Below are 25,352 nucleotides of genomic sequence, written 5' to 3' on the forward strand. Positions count from 1 at the left end.
TCACACTTACTCACATTTAAACGGAGACCAATGTGACGGTTAGCTGGCATCGTGGTGCGGGTTCGTACTCTCAAGGATGCAGTCGGATTGGACACAGCGTGAAGGTAAGAAATGAAGATTAATTTCTACTACAGAACAGACTAAAAACAGAAACACTTGCACAGGGTACTAAAGGCAAAACGAACACAAAACTAGCATGGGAGCTAGAAAGAACTAAAAGCGCTAGCATGTGAGCTAGGGAACAAACAAAAGAAGCGTAACGCAGAAACTAGCAAGTACAAGAAAATCGTTTTTTTACCACAATCGGGAAACAGCGTCGTCAACTGTTGCACGGAACAGAAACTAGGATGCGAGACTGAGTGACAGAAAAGGCAGGTTTAAATAAGGGGAGTAATTACAAAGCAGGTGCATGTAAAAAACACAAGAGGCAGGTGACAGTAATACGTAACTACGACAACAGAACAAAACAGGAAGTGCCACCCGGAACTAAGGAGGTCAAATACTAACAAGATGAGATACAAAATGGAACCAAAATCCGAATATGACGGATCATGACAACCAGAAGCCAAAGAGAATACACAAATCACATCGACGGCAAGAGATTTGAGAAGAGTCCTTCAAAAAGAGTGTTGCGTTTACCATGAATTGATTAACGTTGACCCCGACTTAAACAAGTTGGAAAAACCTGAACCATTTCGTGGTCAATTGTACGGAATATGTACTGTACTGTGCAAACTACTAATAAAAGTCCCAATCAAAACCAATCAGCTGATCGTTATTTCTCCGTCTGCGTAGATCCCTTTTAAACGAAGAGATTTATACGAACGGATAACAATTGGGGGGCCAACAAAAATAGATCTGGACAAACAGGATGGATGGATGGATTTTGCCATCTCTTACCAATCAAGCCGAGAATAAAATTGCTGGACAAAACTAATGAACCAACCCATGTATATTTTGAGTATCGGTAGCTCGGAAATGATTCGATAAGATTAAGTCTCGTACCTGGCTTTACTAAAAATGCAGTTGGTCAATTTATACCAAATAATAATCATTTTTAATGGCACTATCTTTGGGATTCGTGCTCCCCTTATGTCATGTTCTCAGATGGAAGGTATGTACAACTCATAGATAGGAAATGGTCGATAATTACAGCCATCGATTTTTTCAGCACATCATCCACACCTAAGTCTTTTAAAAATGGAATACCTGTAACACAAAATTCATTCATTGGTGACCCTTTTTGTGACATTTGATGGTTGTCAATTTCTACGAGGTTTGTTCTCCCAGGATGCAAACGGACAGGACTTGAAGGTAGGAACACATTTAATAGTTAATTAATCCTACACATCACAAAGGACAGGAACTAAAAACAAAAGGAAAGCGTGCCGTTCGCACGACAGGCTAAAGAACAAAAAACTTAACGCAGGAAACATGGATGCTAACACTTAGCATGAACTACGGACATCAATCAATCAATCAATCAATGTTTATTTATATAGCCCCAAATCAAAAATGTCTCAAAGGACTGCACAAATCATTACGACTACAACAACCTCGGAAGAACCCACAAAAGGGCAAGGAAAACTCACACCCAGTGGGCAGGGAGAATTCACATCCAGTGGGACGCCAGTGACAATGCTGACTATGAGAAACCTTGGAGAGGACCTCAGATGTGGGCAACCCCCCCCCCCCCCTCTAGGGGACCGAAAGCAATGGATGTCGAGCGGGTCTAACATGATACTGTGAAAGTTCAATCCATAGTGGCTCCAACACAGCAGCGAGAGTCCCGTCCACAGGAAACCATCTCAAGCGGATCAGCAGCGTAGAGATGTCCCCAACCAATACATAGAACAAACAAGACTTCCTGTGGCATGAAACAACTCATAACTATGGCATAGCACAACATGAAACTGTGGCATGAAACCATTAATGACGCCAGGCCGACTGACTGGCAAAGGTGGGCTTAAATCGTGTCTCTTGATTGGAAACGGGTGCGCGTCCCGGACAAGTGAAAATCATAAGTCGCCATGGTAACTAAAACAAAAAAGGGTGCACAAAAACAGGAAATAATGGAGTCTAAAACAACAACAAAAAACATAACAAAAACATGATCCGGACTACAGACCATGACACCTTAAATACCTTTTATACGAAGACCCTTACTCTTTGTAGTTCTAGCCGTGGAGCCGGTAAGTCTGGCCAGTCAATCTTTCCCTGACATTATTCCTCTGATCAGTTGGAGTCGGGTGACCTCCAACCCATAACCTCTACTCCTACCTGTGAGGGCTTCCTACTAGATGTTGCTAATGTTTTTTTATTATCACTCCTAATAATCCAAACCTGGATTCCAGTTGTCATGGGGGCAAGAGCCACCACTCTCTATAGAGCTTTTGATGAACGTTCACCTTTGAAGTAATCTAAAGGCATATTTCCTGAGTGGAATAATCCTCTAAAATGATTCCGTGACCAAATACAAACACATGCTAGCTCACAATCATATAAGTAAATGATACATGGTAGAATGCACTTGTGTTACTTTTTCTGTAAGTTATGCCATCAAATCTTGACTTTCTTGATTTTATTCTCCAAAAACGCCAAACTCCCGACGTATCGTGAAGTTGTTTTATTGTTCTTCTTTTTTTATTCTTCTGATCGCAACTTTGGTAAGATGTTTAATTAATTCTCCAGTCTCCTCTTCTTCTACTTGGTTTCATGGCGGACGCAAACTATATTATTGCACTACTGCCACTTTCCGGTGGATGATTTCTCTCGTTTACACGCATGGAGTAACTTGAGGAACAAAATCTTAAAATGCAAGTTAAAAAAAAGAAGGGAATCAAAACAATGAAGTCAATAAAGTTAACAAACAAATCTTTGTTAAATTTTCAACAGGGATTTATTGGAATGTTATTAACTTCCCTTCAAGCATTGTTGTTTCAAAGCTGATTCAACTTTTAAACAACAACTGACATGTTCTCAACTCTATTTCAACGTTGAACTTTGAAGGAATGCCAACTTGCTTGTAACTAATTTTCTTTAAACGGATAATCTGTGGTAAGATTTAATACTTAAATTGTACAATTGAAAACAGTACAAATGTTGCACCCTGTCAGGTTCAAACACTGATGGCGTCTATTAAACAGGACAAGAAGCAAAGAATCAAACAGAGACAGAATTAAATTTGGCTCAGTGAGGAGAAACATGTACATCTGTACCCTTGTACAGAGTCATCAGGCTCTAACAAAAAAGGTTCACGTCTCCTCCTTTAAATGGATATTCCCTGTTTACATAACAACAGCTGTTTCTAATGGGGGGTATGTAAACAGCCATTGTTTTCGGTCACATTAACACAAAAGCAAAAGATGCTTTGAGCTTGGACTGGTCCTGGATCGAGCTTGGGCAGGTCTTGGATCACAATAGATAACCCCTCCCGTCTCCTCCCATCGTACACAGCGGAATTTTCCATTGATGCAACAAAGACAGCTTTTGTCTGTTCGTAAAGTCCATCCATCCATCCATCTTCTTCCGCTTACCCGAGGTCGGGTCGCGGGGGCAACAACCTAAGCAGGGAAACCCAGACTTCCCTCACCCCAGCCACTTCGTCTAGCTCTTCCCGGGGGATCCCGAGGCGTTCCCAGGCCAGCCGGGAGACATAGTCTTCCCAACGTGTCCTGGGTCTTTCCCGTGGCCTCCTACCGGTTGGACGTGCCCTAAACACCTCCCTAGGGAGGCGTTCGGGTGGCATCCTGACCAGATGCCCGAACCACCTCATCTGGCTCCTCTCGATGTGGAGGAGCAGCGGCTTTACTTTGAGTTCCTCCCGGATGGCAGAGCTTCTCACCCTATCTCTAAGGGAGAGACCTGGAAACTCATTTGGGCCGCTTGTACCCGTGATCTTATCCTTTCGGTCATGACCCAAAGCTCATGACCATAGGTGAAGATGGGAACGTAGATCGACCGGTAAATTGAGAGCTTTGCCTTCCGGCTCAGCTCCTTCTTCACCACAACGGATCGGTACAACGTCCGCATTACTGAAGACGCCGCACCAATCCGCCGATGTTCGTAAAGTTCTTTGATCCATTCCGAATGTGTTCATTCATGTGCTAAAATGTAGGCTACGTACAAATCAACAGAAAGAAAAGTAATTCATGGCGTTTGGAAATAATGTATTTGTTTATTTTTATTTCTTAGTAGTTGTGTTCTGATATTTAAAAAACAAAAAAAAAGAAGTTATCCCACTTTGTTATTCATGAATAAATTGTAATTGTTGTGTATGATTTTACTTTATATATATGATGTGTGTTACTAAAATTAACTAAAAAAAAAAAAGCTGTGTTAAAGTGAACCACCGAGACTGCAAAGGTCAACAATTGCCTGAAGTCCAAATGTTGTGTACAATTTAAATAGACCTTTAAATAGACTCCCTTTTTAGACCAGTTGATCTGCCGTTTCTTTTCTTTTTCTTCTATGTCCCACTCTCCCTTGTGGAAGGGGTCCGGTCCGATCCGGTGGCCATGTACTGCTTGCCTGTGTATCGGCTGGGGACATCTCTGCGCTGCTGATCCGCCTCCGCTTGGGATGGTTTCCTGCTGGCTCCGCTGTGAACGGGACTCTCGCTGCTGTGTTGGATCCGCTTTGGACTGGACTCTCGCGACTGTGTTGGATCCATTATGGATTGAACTTTCACAGTATCATGTTAGACCCGCTCGACATCCATTGCTTTCCTCCTCTCCAAGGTTCTCATAGTCATCATTGTCACCGACGTCCCACTGGGTGTGAGTTTTCCTTGCCCTTATGTGGGCCTACCGAGGATGTTGTAGTGGTTTGTGCAGCCCTTTGAGACACTAGTGATTTAGGGCTATATAAGTAAACATTGATTGATTGATTGATTGAATTATTATCATAAATAGTTTTCATTGAATATTAAAAGAAAACTCATCTATGTAATTGGGAAAAAATGTATTTTATAAAAAAAAGTGAAACGGATACAATGTCTATTCACAACGAGCAAACAAGAAAGTAACTAACATTTAGTAATTTCTAAATACAACTTTAGAAGTAAACAGAAGAGAAACACCACCTGAAATCACTGTCATAGTTTGATTATATTTAAGTCTCTGCAGACTTAAACACTTATTGTGTTTTGTCCCGCCACAAAACTGTCATACACCAGTGTGTGTGGCACTGGGAGCAAGGTGGGTAAAGTGTCTTGCTCAAGGACACAAGTGAAAAGCAAAAACTTTATTCATCTCAGGAACCCTCAAAAATTCTGGATGACTGCTCTATCACCTGAGCCACACTGCCCAACAGCGTCCAAGTCTGCTGAACACTTGTGTCTTTTGACCTGATACTTATATCTGAACCTTGTACCGCATACGTTGCAACTAAACGGTCTCTCCCCGGTGTGAGTTCTCATGTGTGCCATCAAAGCAGCGTTTTTCGTGTATCTTTTAGGACAAAGTGGGCAAGTAAATTGCTCCTCCCTCATGTGTGATTTCATGTGATGGGTCATACTTGCCTTACTGGTAAACCCCTTGCTACACACAGAGCAAGTGAAGGGTCTCTCCCCGGTGTGTGTTCTCATGTGTAATATCAATTGGGATTTAGTCTTAACTCTTTTAGGACAAACCGAACAAGGAAAGGGATTCTCCCCTGTATGTATCATCATGTGTCTTTTAAGGTGGCGCTGAGAAGACAGACTTTTTGAACACACTGAGCAAGCGAAAGGTTTCCCCGCTCCATGTACATGTGTGTGTTTTTTCAGGTTATCGTTTGTAGAGAATCTTTTGGGACAATCTGAGCAAGCAAAAGGTTTCTCTCCAGTATGTATTCTCATGTGTGCTGTAAAAAGACTCTTATGTCTTAATGATTTCCCACATTCAGAACAATTATAGTGTTTTTTGTCAGCATGATGTCTCATAACATCTTCAGAGTTCCTATTATTTTCCAAAGGTTTTTGGATGTTGTCACTTTGATTGCTCTCAGAAGAGTCTGACAGTGGAGCGAAGATGCTGTCTGGTTCTGAGTTAATATCTTCACGATGCTCTCCATCAGCTGTTATGTGTCGAGTCAGAAGCTCCGCCCCTCTGTTCTCTTCACTTGGACTGTAATCAAGCTGTAAGGCCTGAGCTTCATCTCTATCATTAGCCTCCTCCAACCTTTGAAGCTGCTCCCACAGTTCATCCCCTTCCTCTTTAATATGTGGGGGCTCTAGCTCATTTTGCCCAACGCTGGAGCTCCACTCCTGCTGCTCGGAGGGAATCTCTTCTTGGCTCTCTGATGACACCTCCTGGACGTCTGCAGAACATGAAACCCAAATGAGCTGTTATTGTATTTTGAGTTTGCAGTATTTTAAACTATTCACATGTGAGGAAGGACAAATAAATAGTGATGGGCAAACTAACTGGAAAATGTAGTAAGCTAAGCTACAAGGTACTCTTGATTAAAATGAGCTAAGCTACAGAGGAAGCTATCCTTATAGAATTGTAGCAAGCTACACTACAAGCTACACGGCAAAAGTAAATCAAAGCTACATTAAATGATAAATGATAAATGGGTTGTACTTGTATAGCGCTTTTCTACCTTCAAGGTACTCAAAGCGCTTTGACACTACTTCCACATTTACCCATTCACACACACATTCACACACTGATGGAGGGAGCTGCCATGCAAGGCGCCAACCAGTACCCATCAGGAGCAAGGGTGAAGTGTCTTGCTCAGGACACAACGGACGTGACGAGGTTGGTTCTAGGTGGGATTTGAACCAGTGACCTTCGGGTTGCGCACGGCCACTCTCCCACTGCGCCACGCCGTCCCCACATTTAAAGGCATTTATATCTATGGGCCCACCAGTATAATATCAATGTTAGTGTAACTGAGAATGTACAAATAGACCCAAAAAGCTTCCATTGCTATTAACTATCTGTCATTTAGCACCATACAACTACCTACAGAGGTCCCCGCACTCCACTGTATGTATTTATTTAGTTTGCCTTTTCTTTGGCCCACCTCCATCCATCCATCCATTTTCTGCCGCTTATTCCCGTTCGGGGTCGCGGGGGGCGCTGGCGCCTATCTCAGCTACAATCGGGCGGAAGGCGGGGTACACCCTGGACAAGTCGCCACCTCATCGCAGGGCCAACACAGATAGACAGACAACATTCACACTCACATTCACACACTAGGGCCAATTTAGTGTTGCCAATCAACCTATCCCCAGGTGCATGTCTGTGGAAGTGGGAGGAAGCCGGAGTACCCGGAGGGAACCCACGCATTCACGGGGAGAACATGCAAACTTCACACAGAAAGATCCCGAGCCTGGATTTGAACCCAGGACTGCAGGACCTTCGTATTGTGAGGCAGACGCACTAACCCCTCTGCCACCGTGAAGCCCCCTTTGGCCCACCTCCGATAATGTTATTCATTCCCTACAATAAAAAGACAGCATCTATTTATATCTTCACAAAAAAAAAAAAAAAAGTTGTGTGTGTTGTTTGGGAACAGTTTGTAATGGTTAAAACTTTTCACTTCCCTTGATGTGTGTTGGATGTCTTTGATAAAGAGAGCATTATGATTTTTAGTGTAGAGAGTCAACAACTAAAAACTAGGGTGTGGGGCATTGCTTTCTCTAAACGAATACTTTTGTCTAATTGTGACTAAACACACGCAATATTTTTCCTGGACGTCATCTTCATCATTAAAGGAAAAAATCCGAATCTGCGGGAGAGAATTCCTCTCCTATTTTTAATTACCGTAATTTCCGTACTATATGGCGCACCTAAAAACCTAAAAATGTTCTCAAAAGCTGACAGTGCGCCTTATAATCCGGTGTGCCTAATATATGGACCAATATTGAGCCACAACAGGTCTCACAACTACGGTAAGCAGCCGCCGATTTCATTTTCCCCCGTAGGAGAAGAAGCCAGGCCGTGCCGTTTTCATTTCCATTTGTGTGTTTATGTAAAGACCCCAAAATGGCTCCTATTGAGGGACATGATTTCAGGAAAGCAGGAATTGTCACTGAACTGCTAGACAACAGCAGCGACACGGACTCCAATAACGACGTCTCGAAATAGTGCAAAGCAATAACAATATATCAATAACTCAACGTTGCTCAAACGTTAATGTCACACAACACAACACAACACACACAATAAACATGTAAAGCCCACTTTATTAAGTTATTCCTCATCCGCAAATCCCTCGAATTCTTCTTCTTCAGTGTCCGAATTAAACTTGCCACAAGAGGTCTCGCAACTACGGTAAGCAGCCGCCAACCTTATTTCCCCCCGTAGAAGAAGAAGCGCGCGGTGCATGCTGGGATATATGAGGCGTGCTGTTTCTGTGCAGAGTTTAAACTCAAGGCAGTAGAACACGGGAATAGAGCAACGATGAGAGAATTTAAAGGGGAACATTATCACAATTTCAAAAGGGTTAAAAACAATAAAAATCAGTTCCCAGTGGCTTGTTGTATTTTTTGAAATTTTTTTTCAAGATTTTACCGGTCCCCGAATATCCCTAAAAAAAAAGCTTTAAAGTGCTTGATTTTTGCTATTTGCGATGCGACTATCCATTTCCCTGTGACGTCACACAGTGCTGCCAATGTAAACAAACAACGGCGAATACCACAGCAAAATATAGCGACATTAGCTTGGATTCAGACTCGGATTTCAGCGGCTTAAGCGATTCAACAGATTACGCATGGTTGGAGTATGAAAGTATTAAAGAAGAAACTGAAGCTATTGAGCGAATAGCTATTGACGCTATTCATAGCCATAGCATGGCCGAATAGCTGCGTTAGCATCGCCGGTAAAATGTGCGGACCAAACGATCAGGACTTTCGCATCTCGTGACACTGGAGCAACTTAAATCCTTCGACTGGTAAGTGTTTTTATCGCATTAAATGTGGGCGGAAGGAAACGTAATACAGTTGCAAATGCATCTGCAGGTTATCCATACATCTCTGTGCCATGTCTGCTTTGGCACCGCCTTTAAATAGCATGTTAGCATCGATTAGCTGGCAGTCAACATCAACAAAACTCACCTTTGTGAATTCGTTGACTTTATAGTTGCAAAATGCATCTGCAGGTTATCCATACATCTCTGTGCCATGTCTGCTTTAGCACCGCCTTTAAATAGCATGTTAGCATCGATTAGCGTAGCATGTTAGCATCGATTAGCTGGCAGTCAACATCAACAAAACTCACCTTTGTGAATTCGTTGACTTTATAGTTGCAAATGCATCTGCAGGTTATTCATACATCTCTGTGCTATATCTGCTTTGGCACCGCCTTTAAATAGCATGTTAGCATCGATTAGCTGGCAGTCAACATCAACAAAACTCACCTTTGTGAATTCGTTGACTTTATAGTTGCAAATGCATCTGCAGGTTATCCATACATCTCTGTGCCATGTCTGCTTTGGCACCGCCTTTAAATGGCATGTTAGCGTCGATTAGCATGCAATGAGTTTGAATTAAATGGTGTTAGAACCGCTGGATCGGTTCGCAGCCGAGTGTGAAGCGACCGGAATGAGAATCAGCACCTCCAAGTCCGAGTCCATGGTTCTCGCCCGGAAAAGGGTGGAATGCCATCTCCGGGTTGGGGAGGAGACCCTGCCCCAAGTGGAGGAGTTCAAGTACCTAGGAGTCTTGTTCACGAGTGAGGGAAGAGTGGATCGTGAGATCGACAGGCGGATCGGTGCGGCGTCTTCAGTAATGCGGACGTTGTACCGATCCGTTGTGGTAAAGAAGGAGCTGAGCCGGAAGGCAAAGCTCTCAATTTACCGGTCGATCTACGTTCCCATCCTCACCTATGGTCATGAGCTTTGGGTCATGACCGAAAGGATAAGATCACGGGTACAAGTGGCCGAAATGAGTTTCCAGGTCTCTTCCTTAGAGATAGGGTGAGAAGCTCTGCCATCCGGGAGGAACTCAAAGTAAAGCCGCTGCTCCTCCACATCGAAAGGAGCCAGATGAGGTGGTTCGGGCATCTGGTCAGGATGCCACCCGAACGCCTCCCTAGGGAGGTGTTTAGGGCACATCCAACCGGTAGGAGGCCACGGGGAAGACCCAGGACACGTTGGGAAGACTATGTCTCCCGGCTGGCCTGGGAACGCCTCGGGATCCCCCGGGAAGAGCTAGACGAAGTAGTTGGGGAGAGGGAAGTCTGGGTTTCCCTGCTTAGGCTGTTGCCCCCGCGACCCGACCTCGGATAAGCGGAAGATGATGGATGGATGGATGGATGTACTGTACTGTGCAATCTACTAATACACGTGTCAAGCAATCAATCAATCAATCAAAGGGTGGTCCCCACAAGTGATGATCAAAAACTTGGTCCGCATTCCAAATGATAACCAGTGTGTGTGTGTGTGTGCGTTTAATAAGAAAAAACACACTATAGCAGTCATTGCAAATGAGACCATCTTGGCAAAGATAGGAGCTGTTGTAAAAGGGTCGTCAATAAAAAGTGTGGTCCGATATGCACCACTAGCTATGTGCCCAGGGGTGAGTGGGTCATGTTTTGTAAAAGACACACTCTATAAGAGTTGTGACCATACCAGACTTTCAGTAGTCTATAACGATACCTATGAAAACATTCCACCTCTTATTCAAGTAGGCTTTACCAATTCACGCTCAGACTTAGATTGGTCGGATCGAGCCTAGTAGCTGGTGCCAAAACCCAACTATTCATACTCCGACACAAGATGGGCGTGGATGGTTCAACTCTATTGTAGTGAAAAATAACAACCGTCCAGATGCAAAAGAGCAACATTTCTGTAAATGCGCACAATAGTCGTTAGAATGGAATTTTCCCTCGTCAGCATTGAGGTATTGTATGACAGAACGATGGCAGTGGAACGACCACTAGCAGCCCAAACTCTATTGTTAGACTGGAAGCACCCACGTTAGTGTTCCATTCAGTTGTAAAAAATGTCACAAAAGGAGCATTTGAGACTGAAACATTACTAATTCTTGTTATTTGTTGGAGGCTAAATTGTATTGATTGATTGATTGATTGAAACTTTTATTTGTAGATTTCACAGTACAGTACATATTCCGTACAATTGACCACGAAATGGTTAAATTAGATTAGATTAGATAGTACTTTATTTATTCCGTCAGGAGAGTTCCTTCAGGAAAATTACAATTTTCAGCAAAATCAATCAATCAATGTTTACTTATATAGCCCTAAATCACTAGTGTCTCAAAGGGCTGCACAAACCACCACGACATCCTCGGTAGGCCCACATAAGGGCAAGGAAAACTCACACCCAGTGGGACATCGGTGACAATGATGACTATGAGAACCTTGGAGAGGAGGAAAGCAATGGATGTCGAGCGGGTCTAACATGATACTGTGAGAGTTCAATCCACAATGGATCCAACACAGTCGCGAGAGTCCAGTCCAAAGCGGATCCAACACAGCAGCGAGAGTCCTGTTCACAGCGGAGCCAGCAGGAAACCATCCCAAGCGGAGGCGGATCAGCAGCGCAGAGATGTCCCCAGCCGATACACAGGCAAGCAGTACATGGCCACCGGGTCGGACCGGACCCCCTCCACAAGGGAGAGTGGGACATAGAAGAAAAAGAAAAGAAACGGCAGATCAACTGGTCTAAAAAGGGAGTCTATTTAAAGGCTAGAGTATACAAATGAGTTTTAAGGTGAGACTTAAATGCTTCTACTGAGGTGGCATCTCGAACTGTTACCGGGAGGGCATTCCAGAGTACTGGAGCCCGAACGGAAAACGCTCTATAGCCCGCAGACTTTTTTTGGGCTTTGGGAATCACTAATAAGCCGGAGTCCTTTGAAGGCAGATTTCTTGCCGGGACATATGGTACAATACAATCGGCAACATAGGATGGAGCTAGACTGTGTAGTATTTTATACGTAAGTAGTAAAACCTTAAAGTCACATCTTAAGTGCACAGGAAGCCAGTGCAGGTGAGCCAGTACAGGCGTAATGTGATCAAACTTTCTTGTTCTTGTCAAAAGTCTAGCAGCCGCATTTTGTACCAACTGTAATCTTTTAATGCTAGACATGGGGAGACCCGAAAATAATACGTTACAGTAATCGAGGCGAGACGTAACAAACGCATGGATAATGATCTCGGCGTCTTTAGTGGACAGAATGGAGCGAATTTTAGCGATATTACCGAATTGAAAGAAGGCCGTTTTAGTAACGCTTTTAATGTGTGCCTCAAAGGAGAGAGTTGGGTCGAAGATAATACCCAGATTCTTTACTGTGTCGCCTTGTTTAATTATTTGGGATTGTCACAATCCCATTCAAGATCAGACAAACATTAAAGGGAGACAGAACAGGATCGCTGACGGGTCTTCCGGCTTCCAGCGCCCCTTACAAAAAAAGATGAGATACAGGTAAACAAGGGGGGGGAGAAAAAAATAGAAGATTAAAATAAAATTAAAAAATCGGTCTTAGCCTGGGCCCTGGAGAGGGGGTGCAGACTGAGGCCAAGGGAAAAAAACAACAACTCGTAGCCATAGTACACATGTAAGAGGGAAACATCAAACATCAAAGAACACATAGGACATTAAATACATTAAAGCAGCAGATACAAGCAGACACTTCTACATACAGCTATGAATAAAAAGTAAAAGAAACATATCCACTGTGGTGGCCTCTGCGGTGTTCCACGCCATCGTCCGCTGGGGTGGAGGGAGCATGGCCAGAGACAGGAGCAGACCCAACAAAGCAACCCGGACAGCGTCCAGTCCGCATGGATGAGCGATGATATGTCCAAGGAGACTGAGGTGTCCGACACCTGCTCACCCAGCCAAGACACCGCGAAGCCTCTCCGTCCCAGCGCTCAGTGCCAGCTCCGCAGCCCTGTCCCCTCATCCGCATCTCATCCAGTCCCTCCAAAGCGACTCCGGTGTGGCAGAGACCCAGCAGCTGGTCTCCATGGCCAAAAGGCTTCCGGGAGGCAGATCCAGAAGTCCACAAAAAAAGCACCACAGAGGTCACGAAAGTGACACCCCTTGTCACACAGTCCCAAAGGGTCCCGGACCAAAAGGCAAAAAAATATAATACCACATGAAAACAAGAGGGAAACACAAAAGGATGACACAAGAGCACAGAGCTCCTGCCTACAGCAGCCACTACAGCAGCACCATCTTGGTAGCACCCGAATAAGTTTTACGACTTGTTTAAGTCGGGGTCCACGTAAATCAATTCATGGTAAAGAATGAAGTCTTTAGGAATGGTTGAAAGGACAATGTGGTATCTATCCGTCTACTAAATCATACACTACATTGAATACATTATTGAAGAGATTTCAGAAGCTTTAACATATATCAGCAACCTATCATTTCAAACAGGCAAATTCCCAGACAAAATGAAAATGGCAAAAGTCGTACCAGGTTAACAAACTGGAGACAAACACCAGTTCAAAAACTACAGACCTGTTTCTTTACCTCTACAAGTTTCTAAAATTATTGAAAAACTGTCTAACAACAGATTGGACACATTCCTAACTAACAACAAATCACTCACAGACAACCAATATTAAAGGCCTACTGAAATGAGATTTTCTTATTTAAAACGGGGATAGCAGGTCCATTCTATGTGTCATACTTGATCATTTCACGATATTGCAATATTTTTGCTGAAAGGATTTAGTAGAGAACATCCACGATAAAGTTTGCAACTTTTGGTCGCTAATAAAAAAGCCTTGCCTGTACCGGAAGTAGCAGACGATGTGCGCATGACATCACGGGTTGTGGAGCTCCTCACATCCTCACATTGTTTAGAATCATAGCCACCAGCAGCAAGAGCGATTTGGACAGAGAAAGTGACGATTTCCCCATTAATTTGAGCGAGGTTGAAGGATTCGTGGATGAGGAAAGTGAGAGTGAAGGACTAGAAAGAAAAAAAAAGACTATACAGTGGGATCGATTCAGATGTTATTAGACAAATTTACTAGGATAATTATGGAAAATCCCTTATCTGCTTATTGTGTTACTAGTGTTTTAGTGAGATTATATGGTCGTACCTTCAGCACCAGTCGACGGGTGGTGGCGATGCCCATCTCTGGTCTTCGCAAGGGACCCTCTTCGAAGCACGATCGTTCGAAATGATCGCTGCATAATACACTGTACTTTGTGTGTGTGGTCCAATCCAACCGTGTTCGCTTGACATCTCTGTTCCATAGTAAAGCTTCACCGTCATCTTTTGGAAATGTAAACAATGAAACACAGACTGTGTTTGTGTTGCTAAAGGCGGCCGCAATACACCGCTTCCCACCTACAGCTTTCTTCTTTGACGCCTCCATTATTCATTGAACAAATTGCAAAAGATTCAGCAACACAGATGTCCAGAATACTGTGGAATTATGCGATGAAAACAGACGACTTATAGCTGGGAACGATGATGGAACAACATGTCCTCTACAATGCGTGACGTCACGTGCACGCGTCATCATGCCGCGATGTTTCAGCTGGATAGTTCGCCGCAAAATTTAAAATTGCAATTTAGTAAACTAAAAAGGCCGTATTGGCATGTGTTGCAATGTTAATATTTCATCATTGATATATAAACTATCAGACTGCGTGGTCGGTAGTAGTGGGTTTCAGTAGGCCTTTAAGTTAAAGTACCAATGATTGTCCCACACACACTAGGTCTGGCGAAATTATTTTCCGCATTTGACCCATACCCTTGGTCACTCCCTGGGAGGTGAGGGGAGCAGTGAGCAGCAGCGGTGACCACGCCCGGGAATATTTTTTGGTGATTTAACCCCCAATTCCAACCCTTGATGCGGAGTACCAAGCAGGACGGTAATGGGTCCCATTTTTATAGTCTTTGGTATGACTCGGCCGGGGTTTGAACTTACGGCGGGGCAGGGCACGCTGCAGCCCTGCCCAAGATGGCGGCAACGAGGCGGAGAATGCGGCGGAGCGGAGAGGCGGCGCGTGCCGGGAGTGACGCCGCCGCAATTTAAATCAGTTGCGTGGCTCACACACCGGGAAAAGATTAACCCATCTCCTCATGCTGTATAAAAGTGGAGAAGGAGGAGAAATCAGGGAAAAAGGAGTTGGAGAGCCTGCGGGAGCAGATGAAGAGCAAGAATGATCAAAGAGCGACAGAGAGCGAGCCATAGAAGAGGACGACGACGACGGCGGCTGAAAGAGTGGACCGTGAGCGATCAGTGGAAAGGAGCAGCTGAAAAGCGATCCGACCTACACTAAAGCTTGTTTATAGAAAAATAAACCACAGTCAATCCTGCTAAAAACATGTCCTTCCTGGGTGTTCCATTGAACCCGCACGACGACAGCAAGAGACAGTCACAGTGAGTATCGACATTATGTCTTAAAAACTTTTTTATAATGAATAACTAACAGTGATTTGTCTGCAGAAGATGTAACAATCTTGAAAAAAAAAAAACTATGGACTGGACTCTCACTATTATGTTAGATCAGGCCTGGGCAATTATCTTGACTCGGGGGCCAAATTTAGAGAAAAAAAATGTCTCTAGGGGCCGGTATATCTATTTTTAGGAACACTAATACAAAACCACGCAATAATGTCTGATTAAAAGCTAAAAAAGTTATGACAGATCGCCTTACAAACAAAATGCAATTTAAATTGTTTTTACCGAATGAGACACCCAGAATGTACATGTAAATAAAGAATGTGGGATTTACAATATTAACTATGAAGGATAAAACACTGAATATTGACCACATAAGAATGTCACACCCCCTCTCCATCCACATATTTTACAATCAACCGAAACGCAACAAAAATGCAACAAACCGCGAAATATGAACACGAAGGGTAAAAAAACCAAAAAAAAAACCTACAATCTGATATACAGTATTTGAGATATCACTAAGCTTTAGAACTTTCTTGTAAAAATCTATTTTCGCGTCTGTGGAAACGCTCCCCACCCACACTGCTTGGTGCCTCGTATAAACTGCTGTGACTTACATTACCATAGTAACTAATTAGATTACCATGGTAACTAGTATATTATGCAAAAGCGCAGATTCCAACCATTGACAGACTTAGTATAGTTAAAGACTTACGGTCATTAGAAAAACCTGAGTGCACATTATAATGGCAGTTACACTTTCCATCTTGAAGATCTAAAAAAAATGATTTGGGAAAGTCCGACGGGCCACATTGAAAAGCTTAAAGGGCCGCATGTTTGCCCAGGTCTGTGTTAGATCCACTATGGACTGGACTCTCACAATATTATGCTAGATCTACTCGACGTCCATTGCACCGGTCGCCCCTGCGGTCCCCTCCAAGGTTTCTCATTGTCTGATTGGGTTGAGTTTTTCCTTGCCTTGATGTGGGATCTGAGCCGAGAATGTTGTAGTGGCTTGTGCAGCCTTTTGAGACACTCGTGATTTAGGGCTATATAAGAAAACATTGATTAATTGATTGATTGAAGCCAATATTTTATGATTTTCACACCCTGATAATACAAATATCTCACACGTTTTGCTTTACAAAAATAATGATATAACCTAATTTTCTAAGTAGGTACCATCTATGTGTGTTTTTTTTAGATGTTATGATATATATGTTACGATAGCCACCTACTCAGTGTCCTAGTGGTTAGAGCAGGGGTGCCCATTACGTCGATCGCGAGCTACCAGTCGACCGCGGGGGGTGTGTCAGTCGATCTCCAGCCAGGCTTTTAAGAAAAATAGACCCTAAAAATGAGTGATCATCAATCTTCACCAAGACGTCACTTAAATGACATTCACGGTACCGGAGGGTCTTGTGAGATGATGCTGGCTGCTGCAAGATCATTATTATTAAAAATGACCGAGAGGAAGGCGAGAAACACTTTTTATTTCAACAGACTCTCGCGCCGTACCTTCCGTCAAAACTCTAAAGGCCGACTGCACATTTCCTATCTTCACAATAAAAGCCCTGCTTCATGCTGCCTGCGCTAACTAAATACAGAGTCTCGGAAATCTGGCGTGCACGAGCGATCCCTCAGAAAGCTGGCGTGCACATCACTTGTGCACGCCAGCTTTCCGAGACTCTTATTTTGTTAGCGCAGGCAGCATGAAGCAGGGCTTTTATTGTGAAGATAGGAAATGTGCAGTCGGCCTTTAGAGTTTTGACGGAAGGGACGGCGCGAAAGTCTGTTGAAATAAAAAGTGTTTCTCGCCTTCCTCTCTGTCATTTTTTCATAATAATGAACTGGCAGCAGCCAGCGTCATCTCACAAGACCCTCGGGTGCCGTGAAAGTCAATCAAGCAAGCTACGGAATTTGCCGCCAATGTTTTTCTTGTAAAGTGTATGGAGATGGATGAATTAGATGCCAAAAACCAACCACTTTCATGTGGTATTGTACAGAAAGGACAACTTTTTTTCTCCTCCATTTGAAAATGTGGGCGTTATCATCATTACTGTCTGATTCCAATCAATGCAAGTCATCAGAATCAGGTAATACACCAACTTATATTCTTGTCTTTGTGAAAGAAAGACATCTATATGTGTTACACATGCTTGTATTATCATTAAACACATTTAACTTGTTTACAAAAATGTCTCTTTCATAAATGAATAAATATAAATGATATATATAAATGAGGTAGATCCCCTTGAGTCGGTCAACTGAAAAGTAGCTCGCCTGCAGAAAAAGTGTGGGCACCCCTGGGTTAGAGTGTCCACCCTGAGATTGGTAGGTTGTGAGTTCAAACCCCGGCCGAGTCATACCAAAGACTATAAAAATGGGACCCATTCCCTGGTTGAAACTCAGCATCAAGGGTTGGAATTGGGGGTTAAATCACCATAAATGACTCCCGGGCGCGGCACCGCTGCTGCCCACTGCTCCCCTCGCTTCCCAGCAGGTGATCAAGGGGATGGGTCAAATGCAGATGATAAATTTCACCGCACCTAGTGTGTGTGTGACAATCTTTGGTATTTTAACTTTTAACTTTAACTTAACTTTAGTAATGTAGGTTTTAAAAATGAGTGACCAATATATTTTTAAACAAATGTTTAAAGGCCTACTGAAACCCACCACGCAGTCTGATAGTTTATATATCAATGATGAAATATTAACATTGCAACACATGCCAATACGGCCAGTTTAGTTGACTAAATTGCAATTTTAAATTTCCCGCCATGTGTCCTGTTGAAAACGTCGCGGAATGATGACGCTTATGTTGACGCGTGCATGTGACGTTATTGGTTGGAGCGGACATTTTGTCCCAGCACCACTCACGGCTAAAAGTCGTCTGCTTTAATCGCATAATTACACAGTAATTTGGACATCTGTGTTGCTGAATCTTTTGCAATTTCTATAATTAATAATGGAGACTATAAAGAAGAATGCTGTTGGTGGAAAGCGGTGGGTTGCAGCTGCCTTTAGCAACCAAAACACAGCCGGTGTTTGAAGTTTGTTGTGAAGCTTTAATATGAAACAGAGCAGTCAAGCAAACATGTTTCTCTACCACATGTCAACCGGCAGGTTTCGGTGAGAAAATTGTGGTAATAAGTCGGCTCTTACTGGAGACATGAGCGGAGCTTGCGTCCTCCTGCAGCTGTCAAAGAGGCAGCTGCGACTTTCTTGGCTCCTCCATGGCTTCCATCAGAGACACTGGCGGTCACCACACCCCCTCCGACTTTCAGGTATGACATTATAATCTCACTAAAACACTAGTAACACGATAAGCAGATAAGGGATTTTCCTGAATTATCCTAGTAAATGTGTCTAATAACATCTGCCGTTGCCTTTTTTTTTTTCCTAGTGCTTCACTCTAACTTTCCTCATCCACGAATCGTTCACCTTCGCTCAAATTAATGGGGAAATCGTCGCTTTCTCGGTCCGAATCGCTCTTGCTGCTGGTGGCTATGATTATAAACAATGTGAGGATGTGAGGAGCTCCACAACCCGTGACGTCATGTGCACATCGTCTGCTACTTCCCGTACAGGCAAGGCTTTTTCATTAGCGACCAAAAGTTGCGAACTTTATCGTCGATGTTCTCTACTAAATACTTTCAGCAAAAATATGGCAATATCGCGAAATTATCAAGTATGACACATAGAATGGACCTGCTATCCCCGTTTAAATAAGAAAATCTCATTTCAGTAGGCCTTTAATGTTTAGTTTTTTTCTCAAAATAATGTGCGGTACAACCAACTAGTGTTATTTGAATTGTTGTTATGAAGTATAATCATGACGTTATTAAAAATCCATCCACCTATCCATTTTCTACCGCTTGTCCCTTTAGGGGTCGCTGGAGCCTATCTCAGCTGCATTCGGGCAGAAGGCGGCGTACACCCTGGACAAGTCACCATCTCATCACAGAAAATGAGTAGCTACAAGTACTCAAAATACAGCAAAACATTGTATTTTCAAAATAAGATACCTGGACTATAACAAACTAGCAGAATGACGACCATATATGTTCCATTCGTTCTTGAGTTGGTATGATGTTCAATCGTAGGTATTTGTTGAAGTTGTTATACAAATTATTACCGACACATATTTCTTAGAAATCAGCAAAATAGCATTTTTTTTCAAAATAAGAGTTGTAGTACAACCAACTGGAGACATTTTCTAATGATAATAATTTACAAAAAAAAAATTGCAAGATATTAATTCACTGTCCGTATTTTAATTTACATTAAAAGGTAAAAAGATGTAAACAAACCTGCTCTTTGTAGCACAACTTGAGGTTTGAAAACAGCATCCAGTAGTTCTTGTTGTCGCTCGTTTTCCTCTTTCGTTCGAGAAAGTTCCTCCTCGTACGCTGCTATGGTTCTTTCAAACAGCCCAAATATTTCTTCCACCACAGAATGTAGTCGCTGCTCCATCAACATTCTCAGCTTTTTCATCTGACACATTTTTTTTTGTTTGTTTTAAAAACAAAAACCTGCGTGTTGCTAACGTCCGGCTTTTCTTCTTCGCTGGTTTCTCACTGCAACGAGCATTCTTTTTCTTCTTCTTTTGTTTAATGGCGGTTGGCAAGCAACATTCTGATGTGCATTACCGCCATCTACTGAAATGGAGTGTGAACCGAGGTGATCCCTAATATATATTCTTTTATTTAGCCCAGTGTTTTTTTTTTAAATATGTATATAATGCTTTATAACCAATGTGTTCTGAGTGTAAACCTAAAATATCTTCCACTGTTAAACTCATCTTTTTTGTTAACTTACTTTACAGTATTTCCCTTTCTCTACTGTATTTTCTACAATGTCCTACACTTTCTATTTGATGGCAATAGTCACACAGCCCTGTATTATGTTTCCCTATCAATTTCAATGAACTATTTAGATGTGTATGTCCTAATCCAGTGGTTTTTAACCTTATTGGAGGTGCCGAACCTGCCATGATCCAAGACTTGGACAGAGGTGGGTAGAGTAGCCAGAATTGGTACTCAAGTAAGAGTACAGTTACTTTAGAGATTCATTACTCAAGTAAAAGTAAGAAGTAGTCACCCAAATATTTACTTGAGTAAAAGTAAAAAGTATGTTGTGAAAAAACTACTCAAGTACTGAGTAACTGACGAGTACCCTGTTCGTTTAGTGATGACGGCAACAAATAATGCACAAAAACATAAAAATAGCAATGAGCAATTTCAGAGCCAGGAATATCTCTTAAGCAACTAAAACAATATTATATATTAAATAATAATACATTAAAATAAAAAAAATTAAGGCAAATTTAGCCACAATAACTTAACAGCACCATAGGCTCAGTAGGCATTGATTGATTGATTGATTGAAACTTATATTAGTAGATTGCACAGTACAGTACATATTCTGTACAATTGACCACTAAATGGTAACACCCCAATAAGTTTTTCAACGTTAATCAATTACTTAATAAATGACCAAGTCGAGGTGATTTACCTCATATATACATACACACATATCATATATATATATATATATATGTATATATATATATTTATATATACACATATACATAAACACATATCATATATATATATACATACCTTTATATATACAATATATAATTTATATTTATTTATTTTGCCGTTTTTGTTCACGTGTTAAAGGTGTTTTAATGAATATACATGCATGTTTAACATATAGATTCCTAACTTTAATGAAGACAAAAATATAAGTTGGTGTATTACCTGATTCTGATGACTTGCATTGATTGGAATCAGACAGTATAGTGCTGATAAAGTCCCGGTTTTCAAATGGAGAAAAAAAGTTCCTCCTTCCTGTCTAATACATCATGAAAGTCGTTGGTTTTTGGCATCTTATTTGTCCAGCTTTCATATTCGTTTTTATACACTTTACAAGAAATACATTGGCGGCAAACTCCGTAGTTTGCTAGCTTGTTTGCTCTGGCTTTCGGAGACTCTTATTTTGTTAGCGCAGGCGCGATGGAGCGGCACTTTTATTGTGAAGACAGGAACTGTGCGATCAGTCTTTAGGCTTTTGACGGGAAGTACGGTTGAAATAAAAAGTGTCTTTTTTCCTTTACACTTTTGATTGATTGGTTGATTGATTGAAACTTTTATTAGTAGATTGCACAGTACAGTACATATTCCGTACAGTTAACCACTAAATGGTAACACCCCTATACGTTTTTGAACATGGCGGGTTCCACGTGTGGCAGTCACGTGACCACCTGGCTCTGTTTGATTGGTCCAACGTCACCAGTGACTGCATTTGATTGGTGAAACGCAAGCATGCGCAGTTCCGACTTTGAATGCGTGTCTGACAAAATCAAAACAAACAAAGCGTGCATTAACAGATCGATTAAAAAAAGTAACGAGTAGCGACCCGATTGCAGATAAAGGGAGCGGAGTAAAAGTAGCGTTTCTTCTCTATAAATATACTCAAGTAAAAGTAAAAGTATGTTGCATAAAAACTACTCTTAGAAGTACAATTTATCCCAAAAGTTACTCAAGTAAATGTAACGGAGCAAATGTAGCGCGTTACTACCCACCTCTGGACTTGGATCCTGTCATGTTCTGTTTTTGTTCTGTTTGTATATCTCATTTTGTTATTTGAGTCCCTTGGTTCCTGGTGGCACTTCCTGTTTTGTTTCCGTTTCCTAGCGACGCATTTGGGTCACCTGCCTTCCGTCTGATCACACCATCTACCATGAATTGATTAACGTGGACCCCGACTTAAACAAGTTGAAAAACTTATTGGGGTGTTACCATTTAGTGGTCAATTGTACGGAATATGTACTGAACTGTGCAATCTACTAATAAAAGTATCAATCAATCAATCAAAAAACGCACCTGCCTATGATTAGTTGTCAGAGGTGGGTAGTAACGCGCTACATTTACTCCGTTACATTTACTTGAGTAACTTTTGGGAGAAATTGTACTTCTACGGGTAGTTTTTATGCAACATACTTTTACTTTTACTTGAGCATATTTATAGAGAAGAAACGCTACTTTTACTCCGTTCCATTTATCTACATTCAGCTCGCTACTCGCTACTTTTTTTTATCGATCTATAAATGTTTGTTTTGGTTAATGACAGAGCTTCAAAGTAGAATTTACACATGCCTGCGTTTCACCAATCACATGCAGTCACTGGTGACGTTGGACCAATCAAACAGAGCCATGCGGTCACATGGCCGTGATACGTAAAACCCGACTTAAACAAGTTGAAAAACTTATTGGGGTGTTACCATTTAGTGGTCAATTGTACGGAATATGTACTGTACTGTGCAATCTACTAATAAAAGTTTCAATCAATCAAAAGTGTAAAGGAAAAGAGACACTTTTTATTTCAACCGTACTTCCCGTCAAAAGCCTAAAGACTCATCGCACAGTTCCTGTCTTCACAATAAAAGCGCCACTCCATCGCGCCTGCGTTAACAAAATAAGAGTCTCCGAAAGCCAGCGCAAACAAGCTAGAAAGCTACGGAGTTTGCCGCCAATGTATTTCTTGTAAAGTGTATGAAAACGAATATGGAAGCTGGACAAATAAGATGCCAAAAACCAACGACTTTCATGTGGTATTAGACAGAAAAGAGGAACTTTTTTTCTCCTCCATTTGAAAACGTGGACGTCCGATTCCAATCAATGCAAGTCATCAGAATCAGGTAATACACCAACTTATATTCTTGTCTTCATGAAAGATAGGAATCTATATGTTAAACATGCATGTATATTCATTAAAACACCTTCAACAAGTGAACCAAAACGGCAAAATAAATAAATATAAATGATATACTGTATATATAAATGTATGTATATATATATATGTGTGTGTATATAAATGATTTGTGTGTGTATGTATTATATGTGTGTATATAAATGATTTGTGTGTGTATGTATGATTTGTGTGTGTATGTATGATATGTGTGTGTATGTACATCTATATGTATATATGAGGTAGATCACATCGACTTGGTCATTTATTAAGTGATTGATAAACGTTGAAAAACTTATTGGGGTGTTACCATTTAGTGGTCAATTGTACGGAATATGTACTGTACTGTGCAATCTACTAATACAAGTTTTAATCAATCAAATCAATGAATGCCTACTGAGGCTAAGGTGCTGTTAAGTTATTGTGGCTCAATATGCAATTTTTTAATTTTATTTTGATGTACTATTATTTAATATATATTATTGTTTTAGTTGCTTTAAGAGATATTCCTGGCTCTGAATTTGTTCATTGCATTTGTATGTTTTTGTGCATTATTTGTTGCCGTAATCAGGTTACTCATCAGTTACTCAGTACTTGAGTAGTTTTTTCACAACATACTTTTTACTTTTACTCAAGTAAATATTTGGGTGACTACTCCTTACTTTTACTTGAGTAATAAATCTCTAAAGTAACTGTACTCTTACTTGAGTACAATTTCTGGCTACTCTACCCACCTCTGTTAGTTGTCTTCTTTTATTAACCTGCCTTCATTTACCATTCGTTCTCGGACTCTTATTTGCTCCCATGCTACAGATGACGTCCTTCCTTCCCCATTGTGGTATTTACTTTTGTATACTTGTTAGCTTCCACGCTATTCCTGCCTTGTGTATGTCCCTAGCTTCCATGCTAGCTCTTTCAGTTTGTTTTGTTCCATAGTGCCTTTCAATCAATCAATCAATCAATCAATGTTTATTTATATAGTCCTAAATCACAGATGTCTCAAAGGACTGCACAAACCACTACGACTATGACATCCTCGGAAGAACCCACATAAGGGCAAGGAAAACTCACACCCAGTGGGACGCCAGTGACAATGATGACTATGAGAACCTTGGAGAGGACCTCATATGTGGGCAACCCCCATCTAGGGTACCGAAAGCAATGGATGTCAAGCGGGTCTAACATGATACTGTGAAAGTTCAATCCATAGTGGATCCAACACAGCCGGGAGAGTTCAGTTCAAAGCGGATCCAAGACAGGCGTGTCTTAATGAAATTAAACAATGAATGTCCGCTAACTTTTTGCAACAACGCCAAAAAAACGGAAATGCTGATTATCGGTCCTGCTAGACACCGAACTCTATTTAACAATACAACTCTAACATTTGACAACCAAACAATTAAACAAGGCGACACGGTAAAGAATCTGGGTATTATCTTCGACCCAACTCTCTCCTTTGAGGCACACATTAAAAGCGTTACTAAAACGGCCTTCTTTCATCTCCGTAATATCGCTAAAATTCGCTCCATTCTGTCCACTAAAGACGCTGAGATCATTATCCATGCGTTTGTTACGTCTCGCCTCGACTACTGTAACGTATTATTTTCGGGTCTCCCCATGTCTAGCATTAAAAGATTGCAGTTGGTACAAAATGCGGCTGCTAGACTTTTGACAAGAACAAGAAAGTTTGATCACATTACGCCTGTACTGGCTCACCTGCACTAGCTTCCTGTGCACTTAAGATGTGACTTTAAGGTTTTACTACTTACGTATAAAATACTACACGGTCTAGCTCCATCCTATCTCGCCGATTGTATTGTACCATATGTCCCGGCAAGAAATCTGCGTGCAAAGGACTCCGGCTTATTAGTGATTCCCAAAGCCCAAAAAAAGTCTGCGGGCTATAGAGCGTTTTCCGTTCGGGCTCCAGTACTCTGGAATGCCCTCCCGGTAACAGTTCGAGATCCTACCTCAGTAGAAGCATTTAAGTCTCACCTTAAAACTCATCTGTATACTCTAGCCTTTAAATAGACCTCCTTTTTAGACCAGTTGATCTGCCGCTTCTTTTCTTTTTCTTCTATGTCCCACTCGGAGGAACGTAAATAGGACCGTTCGCAGAATGGCGCGAAGTGAAGAGACTGTCAGAAAGTAGTTTGAAGATTGTCTGTAAAACGTAATCACTGCAAAATGTTGGCTAAAGAACTACCATTAAATGTTTTAAATGTAGAAAAAACATAAAATGACCAATATAAGCACAATTAGTTT

At 41.7% G+C, this 25,352-nt stretch overlaps 1 protein-coding gene across 2 annotated transcripts in view; it reads right to left on the reverse strand.

Moving 5' to 3' along the window:
- Positions 1 to 4,947: 4,947 nt before the first annotated feature.
- Positions 4,948 to 25,352, reverse strand: part of LOC133543930 (zinc finger protein 771-like) — a 36,343-nt gene continuing 15,938 nt past the window's right edge. For both annotated transcript variants that reach the window (XM_061888854.1, XM_061888853.1), the window contains one exon: positions 4,948 to 6,300. In XM_061888854.1, the coding sequence (XP_061744838.1) occupies positions 5,264 to 6,300 (1,037 nt within the window). In that variant the 3' untranslated portion in view covers positions 4,948 to 5,263. The remainder of the gene's footprint in view (positions 6,301 to 25,352) is intronic.

Source organism: Nerophis ophidion, linkage group LG26 (assembly GCF_033978795.1).
Source record: "Nerophis ophidion isolate RoL-2023_Sa linkage group LG26, RoL_Noph_v1.0, whole genome shotgun sequence".
Taxonomy (NCBI): domain Eukaryota; kingdom Metazoa; phylum Chordata; class Actinopteri; order Syngnathiformes; family Syngnathidae; genus Nerophis; species Nerophis ophidion.